We start from the raw sequence: 12489 nt of genomic DNA on the forward strand, positions 1-12489 counted from the left end.
GTAGACTGGATTAAAAAACAAAACCCATCTATTTATTGTCTAGAAGAGACACACTTCACCAACAAAAAATCAGCGGAAACTATATCTCATGGGTTTTGTTGTTTTCAGTTAGTTTCATCTCTTCAAAACACTTTCTTCTGATTAAATCATTCAATGACTCATAGATCATACAATAGCATTATTTTCTTCAAGAAGGTTCTTGATTTTCATTTCTTCAGCTACACGTTAGTCATTTAGTAGCATGTTATTTAACTTCATGGTGTTTTAGTTTCTTTTTTTTTTCTTCCTATTGTTGATATTAAGTGTCTGTGCAACTAGAGCTGCTGGGATCCTAAACGTGTGTGTGCCAGTTCCTCCCATCACTGCTCCCCATTCCCAGCTCCCTGGGAAAGCAGTCAAGGACACTCCAAAGCCTTAGGACCCTGCACTCTTGCGCAGGGAGGATCTTCCTATCTGTCTCTCCTCTTCTCTGTATATCTGACTTTCCAATAAACAGAAATAAATATTTTTTTCCAAAAATGGAAAGATTTGTCCCAAGCACCATCCTTTATGCCTGACCATCTTTGCCCTCATCAGAGGCCCACATTGGGCATGCAACCATTTTAATTATGTATGCAATGTTTAAAAAGAAAACTTACAATAAAACAACAACAAACGACAACAATAGATGACCAGAGAGTATAAATTCATGAAAGAATTTACAGTTCCTTTTCAGATAGAGGAAAATTAGGTAAATTTGGGGAGCATATTGAAGACAACTTTGAACTCCTTGTTCACTTAAAACTTGTTACAGGAATCCTTGCTTAGGAATACGTGATGATCCCAGAGTTGACCAGACAAGAATTGCTAAAAGAAACAACATTTGATCTAGACTAGACCGTTGGGTTACAGTTCAGTAGGTGGGACTGGATATGCAGATATGCACTGGGATTAATGTATTTGTGGTGGCAGAAGTCATAACACATGTTCTGAGGACCACAAATCGGAATCGGAATTGCTAAAGACAGCACAGGGAGACTCCAGGGACAGTGACTCCCACACTGCAGCAGGCCTAAGGAAACCTTAGCACACTAAAGGAGAATACAGGCCCTTAGAGTCAGCATCTAGTGCAGCAATTAAAATGCCAGCTGGAGGCCAGGTGTGGTAACTTAGCTGCTAAAATCCTTGCACACGTTGGGATTCCCTATGGGCACCAGTTCTAATCCTGATGGCCCCACTTCCCATCCAGCTTCCTGCTTGAACCTGGGAAAGCAGTCAAGGACGGCCAAAAGCCTTGGGACCCTGCTACCTCTTGGGAGACCCAGAAGAGGCTCTGGGCTCCTGATTTTAGATCGGCTCAGCTCCAGCCATTGCGGCCACTTGGGGAGTTGAAACAGAAGGCCTTCCTCTGTGTCTTTCCTCCTCTCTTGTGTATCTGACTTTCCAATAAAAATAAATAAAATATTTTTTAAAAGATTTTTAAAAAGATGCCAGTTGGAATGGCCACATGACATATTATAGTCCCAACACTAAATTCTTGGCTGCATTGCAAGTGCCAGCATAGCTGTTAGAGTACACCATGGCAGGCAGTGTGATAGCCCAAGGAGTTTTGTCCTGCAGCCATGTAGGAGGCCTACATTGAGTTCCTGATCCTGTGCTTCCCCTGGCCTAGGTTCAGCTGTCAGCTGCTACAGACAATTGAGGAATAAGCCAGAGAGGATAGGAACTGTCTCTCTTTCTCTATCTCTCTCTCTCTCTCTCAAAAATAAAACTTAAAATACAGGTTTGGATCCCATTAATAAATTTAATCTGATAGGACCACGATTCTTGTTTATATAGACAGCCCTTGGAACACAATTTGCGACTCACTGTTTCAATGGAATAGTGCTTTTTCACTCTAGAAATACAAATTAAGACCAATCTATTGTGGTTTCAGTGATGATCTAAGCTATGGTGCTGATACAAGTAGAAAATGAAGAACCAAGAGATTTTGAACATGTTTTCATCATAAGCATTGTTGTATTTAAGTGGTGCTAATAACCTGTGAATCTCCAAATCTCCATATTTAGCAATTATCGAGATTCTTTTGCATTTGCTATTTTCCTTTGAAAATTACTGATGTTGCTGACGATGCGCTTTAAAGACAATCCTAAACCTTTGTTATTTTACCCCAAATGCTCCTGAATGAGCCACCAGCCTCTTAAATAACATTGCCCTTATAGGGCCAAAAAATTAGCAATACCTCATTGGTATTAAGTAATACTGATTTAATACGCAGTTTTATAAACTGTTGTTCATTGATTCATTGAGTCTGAATCCAAACATGGCCTACACACTGCATTTGACACTATGTCTTACGATTGTGTTAATTGCTTATTAATGTTTGTGGTCTGATCAGAACATTCCTTAAGGTAATTACTCATGACTTAGAAATTCTTAAGTAACCTATAAAACAATGCATTTCAAACTAATATTCAATTTCTTAGCACCTCTAAAGAAATACTAATGGGAATAGCCATTCCAGCTTGTCCTCAGGGGGCAGTATTGTGTAGTAGGTGAAGCCTCCTTTTCTGACACTAGCATCCCACGTGGGTACCAGTTCAAGTCCCAACTGCTCCACTTCCCATCCAGTTCCCTGCTAAAGTACCTGGGAAAGCAGTGGAGGATTGTCCAAGTGCTGGGTTCCCTGCACCCAAATGAAAGACCCCAAAGGACCCCAGGTTCCTGACTCCTGATTGGTCCAGCCCCAGCCACTGCAGCCTTTTAGGGAGTGAACTGGCATTTGGAAGACTCTGTCTCTCCTTTCTTTGCAATGCTGACTTTCAAATACATAAAAGATAATTATTTTTTAAAATAAAACTTGTTCTCAAACTTAGAGAAAAACTACAAGTATGGCAAAAAGAAAGTTTCCATAAAAATGTTAGCGTAAGCTGCCCAAATATCCCTAAATACTCTTGTGAGTGGTCCTTAAAAATGAAGACATGCTTTCAAATAACATTTCCATATAACTATCAAAAATCAGTAAATTTACTTTTTATCATTTATTTACCAGACGTCATATGGTTTTTCAATTGTGGCACTGATGCTTCTCGTTAGCAAAAGACCCATTTTAAACGAAGACATTGAGATTTATCATCATATCACTATCATCTTCCTCTAAGGCTAGGATAGTTCCGGAGACTTTATTTGCCTTTCTGTATCTGGAAATTCTTAAAAACTACAGGATGGTATTTTTTTTAGACCATCTCTCCATTGAGATTTGTGTTCACTTTTGAATGGATTTGTAATGTGTGAATTTGGCAGGATTACATCACAGAAGTGATGAGGCTGTGCCCTCTGCATCACAACAAACGATGCATGAATTTGCTTTGTCCCATTGCCAGTGTTGTTAGCTCTCATCATATGATTAAGTTGATGTCTGCACACATCTCCATAATTCAGTCTTCTTTCATTTGTAACTAATGAGCATTTACCAAACCTCAGTGCCTCCATTTAAGCTGCTTGTATTAATGAAGATTCGTGGGTTGCTTTAATGATCTAGGTAGGTAATCTGCTATTATCGTTACTTTACTTGCTTAGGTACCCAACTGTTCTCATTGGAAGCTGCTTCAGAGCTATTTCTTCATCGTTCTTGAACATTTTCTTCACCTGCTAGGAGATGTTTTTGATTCCTCTTATGTTCTTTCTACTCCAGCCCTATAAGCAATCCATGTTTCCAAGAATTCTCTTTAAAACAATATTTTATCATGCCACTTGTTTTTATTAGTAAATAAAATAATGTATTTAATAAATTTTTTTAAATGGGAAAATCAGAAGCTAAAATCTGGGAGTTTGAACGCTATGTTAACCCCAGGCCCTGAGAGTGAAAAGAGCTAAAAAGCATAAATATGCACTCCCACATTTATATCTATGTTGATTTTGACATAACTAATTCGTGTAGGATAAGCCATGCCTTCATAGTCACATCTCCAATCAAATCCAACACCACAGTTCCCTCCATGTGCGTATTTGTAATCCCCTTCTCTGACAGTGAGAAACCTATTGTCACCATTCTCAAATATTTGCTTTTTCCATCAATCCTCCCATTATGTAACTAATCCGGCTCCCCTCCCTCCCCCTCCCCCCAACACAGAGGGCCACCTCACTGCCTGAACCAGACCACCTCATGCTGGGCTGCCACTGCCACCAGCCAGCTCACAGCCATTGCTCCACTTGTTGTTTTGACATCCCATGCCACAAATCCTCCTGAGGGGGCCCTGCCCGCACCATTCAGGCTCCAACCCTGTGCATAGGGCCGTGTGCCCCTTCCCAGCTCAGATGCCAACTTCCTCAGCCCTATCAAATGCAAGAGGAGCAAAAGAAAAGGAAATGGAAGAGAAAGTGAAACAGCTCCTGTTTATTTCAAGGCCCAGACAAATCTACTTCACTATAAACCACAAAACCCTTGCTGTCCCTCGCCTTCTCAGGACATTCTAAAAGTTGATGTTTGCTTCAGAAAAAAAAAAAAAGTAAAACCATTAATGAGTATCTACTTAAGCTGGCAAATTAGAAACAACATTCTGTGTATGTTGGCTACAGTTCATAAGACTGGTTAAGCTCAAAGGCAAATGAAAACTGTGTAGTTCTATGGCCAAACAGAAAAAAAGTTTTTAAAGTCCTGATGCTGTAAACCCAGGGGAAATTGGAGTATCCCAATCCTCTGGTAATTATGTGGGAACACAACCCAGGAGTAACTTTCAGCTGCTCTTGCTGGGAAAAGTCAATGGGTGAGAAATAAGATGCCATGTAGATACTTCCGGCTTGCGCTGCCTACGCCGTCAGTCATAGGTAGGGCTTGGCCAATCATTTTTTGAAAAGCTCCATTTTGATTGCCACAGTCAGTAACTATTTTGTGAAGTAGGAGATCCAAGATAGAGGCACTATTTAGAATAGCAGAATAATCCACTGATTTCAAGAACACACAGTCTAACCATCCACAACATGCGGAGGAGACTTTGCTCCTTGCAAAAAGCCCGCATGACTTTTCTTTTTACTTTATTCTCATCTACAGTTCTCAGATTAAGTTGGGAACTGTTGTTTGTTTGTCATATCTTTATTTAACATGCTTATTTCAACAGAGCCTGAACACCCATGTAAGAAGCCAGCTCGGTGTTTTCTGGCTTTTAAGGTGGGAGAGCCCAAGACCAAATCAGTAGCAAACTCAGAGAAGCTACAGATGAAAAAAAGCACTTTAAACATCATTTCAGCACTCTGTTCAATGTTTGGGAACCTTTATGGGAGACAATGAACAGGAGACTGATCCAGGGAGAGAGGGAGGAAAGGAGGGAGGGGGGAGAGAATATGAATATGCATATGAATATTAATCACTAATCCAGTGCAGTGGCCAATATTTTTCTATTCAAGGCGCTCTACAGTAGGTTTGATCAAGTCGCTGGAAAGACATTACTAATAATAAGAATTTTCAGCCGGCTGTGGACATGGCAAAGACAGGCCCCTAACAGTATCTGCCCGTTGTTAAGCATCTGTCCCAGAAATCCCCCGCAGGATGACAGTCACCCCCACCCTCCCTCGAAACCCCGAAAGAAAAGCCTCTTGCACTAGTGGTGTCCCACTCCTGCGCCCCAGCGACAGGGCCAGGCCACGGAGCGCGCCTGGAGCTGGAGCACGCCAGACGCAAGCCGGGGCGTGCCTGGGGCACGGAGACCTGGGTTTGGCCCTGCACTGTGCACTCACAGACATGGCCGAGGCTAATGAGGAGGGCGGAGGGCGGAGGGTGCTCTCCTGGGAGTTGGCTGCGCCAGGGACCTCCCCGGGCAGTGCACACCCTAACTTAATGCAGGAGGTGGGGTGAGTTGGGCTGTGGTTTCTGGATGTTTGCCTAAGAAGCCACACGCACGGTAAAGCAAGGGCACCTGGCGGCAGAAGGCTCCAGAAGCACACTTAAAGTTCAGAATTGGACACGGCGCGGGAGCCTTCATTTTCCTTTGGGCACCAGGCCCTGACTGTACGTTTAGTTAGGAGTCCTGCTGTGTGTGCTGAAACTTTTGACAAATATTAGGAGATACCCCTGCCCCCAAACCGTGAGCTCTCAGCCTAATGCTTTCTGCAGGTGCCAATCCCAACTGGCCTAGGGTGGGCGGCGGGGGAACGAGAAATGGAAAGGAGGCTCCAAGAGAGCTAGAACATCTGGAATTCAGTGCACCCTGGCTGATGTTCTCACAGCCTTCCTACCGTTCAGAAAAGGAATGATTACATAAGAAAGTGGAACTAAGAGATCCGGAGCAAGATGAGAGGGAAAAGATGCAGCAAAACCTAGAAACATCCAAGGGGTGCGTGCAGGGTGGCTTGTCCCCCCTTTTACTTGTTTGTTACGTTTGGGCTTTTTTTTTTAACACAAGAGGCGTTATTGAGTAGTGACATATCCACGTATGTCAGATGATACATGAACATAATCATGTAACCTGCAGGAGCAATTTTTAACGTTTGCACATGCACGGTGGGGGGCTGCCATTCCCAGGTCGGGAGCCGTGAGGGGCAGGTGCGCTCAAGGCGCCTCCAGGGTCCAACCAGACTGGGCTCCTCTCGGACACCCCTGTCCCGCCTTAGGAGCAGTGACATACTGCGGAGTCGAATTTCAGGGCCGCAATTAACATATGAATTTGACGGACAGAACAGAGGGAAGCAGGAAAGAAAAAAAAAAAAGCTGAGCGGGCGCGGGCGGGCGGCCTCCGCGCCCAGGAACTTTTCCCGGGTGTAAAAAGTCTTTGATTGGCTGCTCGCACGCGCCGGCCCGCGCCCTTCATTGGCTGAGCTGACACGCGACTGGCGCGAGGAGGGGGCTGGGAGAGGAGCGGGGGCAACACACACTGGCGCGTGCCGCTTTTTAAAGGGGCGCAGCGCTTTCGGCAACCGGAGAAGCTTCGTTGCACGCGACCTGGTGTGTGATCTCCTAGTGGGTGGGGGAAGTTCGAGGAGGGGAACCGAAGAAGACGTGGCCGAAGAATCCCTGCTAGGGTTGCGGAGCTTTGTGGGGGTATTTTTAAAATAGCTTTTTATTTTTAAGTTGTTACTGACTGGAACTGGTTTGCTGGTGCCTCCTCCGACCCAGCACCTTTCCAAGCGTGTGCCTTGCAATGTCCCGCCTGCTGCATGCAGAAGAGTGGGCTGAAGTGAAGGAGTTGGGGAACCACCATCGCCATCCCCAACCGCACCATCTCTCGCCGCCGCCTCAGCCACCTGCAGCCCTGCAGGCCAGAGAGCACTCGATCTACCCAACCGAGCTGTCCCTCCTGAACAGCACCGACCCACGCGCCTGGCTGGCTCCCACTTTGCAGGGCATCTGCACGACCCGCGCAGCCCAGTACCTGCTGCATTCCCCGGACTTGGGTGCCTCTGAGGCCGCGGTGCCACGGGACGAGGCGGATGCCCGCGGGGAGCTGGCCAGGAGGAGCGGAGGTGGCAGCAGCAAGAGCCCGGGACCCGTGAAGGTGCGGGAACAGCTGTGCAAGCTGAAAGGCGGGGTGGTGGTGGAGGAGCTGGGCTGCAGCCGCCAACGGGCCCCTTCCAGTAAGCAGGTGAATGGGGTGCAGAAGCAGCGACGGCTGGCGGCAAACGCCAGGGAGCGGCGCAGGATGCACGGGCTGAACCACGCCTTCGACCAGCTGCGCAACGTTATCCCGTCTTTCAACAACGACAAGAAGCTGTCCAAGTACGAAACCCTGCAAATGGCCCAGATCTACATCAATGCCCTGTCCGAGCTGCTGCAGACGCCCAATGGCGGGGAGCAAACGGCGCCGCCGCCACCTCCGCCTCCGGCATCTTGCAAAAGTGACCACCACCACCTGCGTGCCGGCGCCTCCTACGAGAGCGGCGTGGGTCCAGCCACTGCGGCTGGGGTGCCCCCGGGCTCCGGAGGGGGTCCACGACCGACCCCGCCTGGGAGCTGCCGGACTCGCTTCTCTAGCCAGGCGTCAGCAGGCGGGTACACGGTTCAGCTGGACGCTCTGCACTTCTCTGCTTTCGAGGACAGTGCGTTAACGGCGATGATGGCGCAAAAGAATTTGTCGCCCTCACTGCCCGGCGGCATCCTACCAGCTGTGGCAGAGGAAAGTAGCAAAACCTCGCCCCGCTCCCACAGAAGCGACGGCGAGTTTTCCCCCCATTCCCATTACAGTGACTCGGATGAGGCGAGTTAGGAAGGTGACAGAAGCCTGGAAACAGAGGCAGAAACAAAACCGCCCTCTCTCTGTGCGCGGGAAGCCCCGCGGTTCAAGATCCCCCGCATCCTTTGATTTTTGCTCTGCGACGGTCGTTGTTTAGCAACGACTTGGCTTCAGATGGCAGCTACATTGGACGGTTTGCAAATGCCACCGCGTATTCCAAACTTCCTGCGGTCTGCGTTGTTTGATGATGAAAACTGGCTGTGAAAGTGTCGCCTTCCCGCCCACTTTGCGCTCCTGTCCGATTACCCGTACCAGATATCACACACTTACTCTAGTTCCCTGCTGCCAATCTGCTGCAAAGGCGGGGGGGGGGGGGGGGGGGGAACTCCCCGAAAACAAAAAACAAAACCCTTGCAGCTCCCTTCTGTCGCTGGTTTGGGTATACTTAATTTTGTGCCCTGGGCATGCACCAGTGTATGTTTCGCTCCTTCATTTGGGGGAGAGGGGTGGTGGGAAGGGGGTGGGAAGTCTTCTAGGACTTCGGTAAGACAATGTAAATTCTTCCCAGGTGAATAACCCGTGACTGTGGGACGATCAGAAAACAGGGAACTTGAGGGTTTCTATATGGCAGAAGGGAAGTCAGTCGGTCCGTGGATGGCGAGGACGCTGCAGGCATCTGTTAGGAAGCTTGGGGCACGCACTTTATCAGCCGCCGCTGCTGCCGCTGCCGCTGCTGCTACTTCAAATCCAAGGGAAACTCAACTGCCAATTGCAGACCCGTTGCTCTGTTTTTTGTTTTTTTTTTTTTTTATGTTTAAACACGGCCACTTATAATCCTTAAGCTCTTTGCAAATGCTAGTTTTTTAAAATGAAAAACACATCGGGTTGTGTCAAAAGCATTGGATTAATTTCATTTTGCCTTGTTGATGTTAGAACAACTTATTTATTATTGAGTGTTTGCTACCGTTTCTACTTGCCTTGATTCAATTTTTTACATTTTCTATTTGAGATCAATTTATTTTAACCTAGCAAAGCCAACTGCCATTGTTTTATGTATTTCCTTTTGCAAGTAACAACAATAAACATGAAAAATTAACATTTATTTGTTGATTATTTCATTCCCATTATAACCACTGAACACATGTAAGCACTGTAAACTTGAGTTTAAAGACCTGAAGTCTTTTACTTAAATATGAATTTATCCAATCCAATAAATTTGAAGAAAAGCATTGTAGACTTGACGCCTTCAGTTGGCATTACAAGCCTGGCTCAGAAAAGCTCTCAAGAAAATAGTTAAGCTGTGAGACTAAACTTTTCTTTCTAATCTTCCTACTCCCAGCTCCAACAATCTCTTGCAGGAGCAGGCAAATGTTTCAGATCACCCAGGATCTAGCCAAGAGTAGTTGACTTTACCATGTTAGCTCTTTCCCTGGATAAAATAATACAGCCTGCAAGCTTTTCTTCTCTCTCTCTCTCTCTCTCTCTCTCTCTCTCTCTCTCTCTCTCTCTCTTTCTCCCTCTCCTTCTCTTTCTCTCCTCCCTATCTCCCTTCCTTGCCTCCCTCCCTCTTTTTCTCTCCACGAAGGAGAGCAGCCCTAAAAGGGAAAGAGGACAATGGAAAAGACCTTGAGGGGGAGAGGGAAACTGGTACAAGTGAATTCAACCTAAAACAGAAGCTCTAGCAAATTCTTGGCTTTCACTCAATTTTCTGTTTTCAAACAATCCTGCTTTCTCCAATGTACAAGTGAATGTGTGTTTAGTTCATATGAAACAGCTACTCTTTAGAAAATATTCAACCACATTTTTGAACCAGTGGGCAGAACCTTGCTGCTCTCACTGATGCCCCAGGTATCCTTACCGAGGAACTAAAGCACCTATTCTGGCTGTTCAATCAGGACGGTAGATCTGGGAAAAGCAAATGCAAATGTCTACACTTAGACAGAGTTGAGACAGGATTTTTAGAAAGATATTTGGTTGGCAAATCTCAGGGTAGAACTATTTAGTGAAGGTTCAGTGCCATTTGACAGGAGAAACATCACCAAATTGGAAAGTTTTGTTTTAAGACAAATCTTTGTTTTCCATATTCTCTGGGATAACGAACTTCAGAGGGAAGGACACACACACAAAGGGAAGGGACTTTGGTTGCATTGCTGCTGTGCTCTGCTTCCACACCCTTGAAAAGAGGTGTGTGCCACAAATTGGGTTTGTAGAGCAAGTAAGATGTTAGGGTGTCCAAACTGTGTTCTTCAAGAGGAAATCCCAGACCTTGCCCTTAGCAGAACACCAGGGTATCAGTGGCTTTCAGCAAAGTAGATCAAAGGAAGCCGAGAGCCTGGCCAGCTCTCTTGGAGAGCTGAACGGCACCCCAGCTCACAACACTTTCCAGGAGCAAGAGCAATGCACCTGTCCCATAGATAAACTTTTGCACCCACGGAGTTTGTTGTGCTATGATAAGCATCAGGGAATCTTCAACCTACTGAATAAATGAAGCGATGGCTTCAGACACATTTCCATTCTCTCTCAACAAGCAGACCCAACAGGTGTGGACACAGAGCCCCCACGCAGAGTGAGCGTGCTTGCGTGAAAGTGCAGGAGAGAAAAGGAAGATGAGCCAGAATCATTTTGTTATAAATCTGTGTAAGGACAGGACAGGAGGAAGAGAAAACGTTGTGACAGAGGAGAAGGCAAAGAAAATAAGGTCTTTCACTTAAAAAAAAATGATTTATGTTCATCTTGTGTCACTAAAGAGGAAAAAAACTGGTCAAAATTATTGCTTCTCATGGATGCATAAACATTGCAAAACAGAAAGAACACCAGAAGCATCTCCCTTTACCTTTTTGATAGATGAGAAATGATTGCCCTTTATTCACCACGAAGCCACGCAGCTAGATGGTGACAGTTTCCAAACCCGTTCCACCAGGGTGGTGCTGCATATATTTTTCTCTGAGAAAATAAATTGACAGAAATTGAGCATCCAAACTTGAGGGGGAAAGGGGTAGTGCCACCATAAGAGACAGATATGTAAATTTTTAGATGCTTTTGGTTTTGTACTGAAACTGGAAAGAACCCCAGCTTTACTCACAAAAGTTTTTCATGCTGCTTCTCAAGAGTAAATCAAGCCTAACAGATATCATATGGAAAATTCTGCTTCACGCTGCTGATTGAAAAGCAAGGATGAGTTGTCCTAACCCATCAGAAGGAGCACAAAAAGTCAAATCACTTTGTGGTAAATTGAGTGCTCAAAGTTCAAATGAGAACTTTAACCTCTTTTCTTTCCTTCATTCTATTTCTCTCTCTCTCTCTCTCACTCTCTCTTTTATGCTGACATTTCTTTGAAAGAGATGTACAATCACATTTCCATCTTAAGGTTCTGCTACGGAGTTTGCATAACAAACGTTTGGCGGCTCAGTCTCTTACACTCCATTAACAAGCTGTAACATATAGCTGCAGGTTGCTATAATCTCATTAATATTTTGGAAACTTGAATATTGAGTATTTCTGAGCGCTCATTCCCCATATGCCAGACCACTCCTGCCATGCTGACTGGTTCCTTTCTCTCCATTATTAGCAATTAGCTTCTACCTTCCAAAGTCAGATCCAAGTATCCAAGATACTAGCAAAGGCATCAACTATGTGCGCAAGTTAAGCATGCTTAATATCACCCAAACAAACAAAGAGGCAGCATTTCTTCAAGTAATGAAGATAGATAAATCGGTTTGGACCTTCGTGACACTTTCTAGTTTTATACGCTTTAAGCAGCTTGCTTTATATTCTGAGTTTGCTTCCAGCCCCACCAACAATTCTGTTGTTGAAAATTTTGGCTGCCTACACTTTGGGAAACTCATCTGATTTATTGCAGAGTTGAAGAAAGGTTATTATTATTATTATTATTATTACTTTGGCAATAGTCTCTATGGGATATTGCTAACCAAGGGTCCAGTTAGATCAGAAAAGGGGCGGGGTGGAGTGGGGGGAGAGGAGAGAGCTAGCTTTCTTCATCTTAACCAATGCATGACAGAGACTTTCAGGACAAATTCAAACCGGAATCAAAATGATCTTTGTACTAGAGATCTTAGAAGTTCACGAAAAATATGATCAGTTTCACCTTGACTGTTCCAAACCCTGAGCAAGAATGAAGAGGAAAAGTAACAAGATTCACGTGTCAGTTACTAGCTTGTCCATTGCAGTCTAGCCGGGCCAGCATGAATGCTGGGCAGAGTTCAAGGCGACTAGTGGCAGTTCAGCTGTTTTCTATTGTTTTTGTCCTTTCAGGTAGGACGCAAGGGATGAGGGCTTCGCAAAGCTGATTTTCACTCTCCCTCCAGACAGCAGTTCTTACCCCTAAGGC

At 45.3% G+C, this 12489-nt stretch overlaps 1 protein-coding gene across 1 annotated transcript; it reads left to right on the forward strand.

Moving 5' to 3' along the window:
* The first annotated feature begins 7112 nt into the window (after positions 1 to 7112).
* ATOH1 (atonal bHLH transcription factor 1) lies at positions 7113 to 8174 on the forward strand. The gene has a single exon (XM_040967478.1). It carries the CDS (start codon positions 7113 to 7115, stop codon positions 8172 to 8174), a length of 1062 nt encoding a protein of 353 aa, XP_040823412.1.
* Positions 8175 to 12489: the final 4315 nt, after the last annotated feature.

This window comes from Ochotona curzoniae, unplaced genomic scaffold (assembly GCF_017591425.1).
Source record: "Ochotona curzoniae isolate NIBS_2020 unplaced genomic scaffold, NIBS_Ocur_1.0 scaffold_4506, whole genome shotgun sequence".
NCBI classification, from domain to species: Eukaryota; Metazoa; Chordata; class Mammalia; order Lagomorpha; family Ochotonidae; genus Ochotona; species Ochotona curzoniae.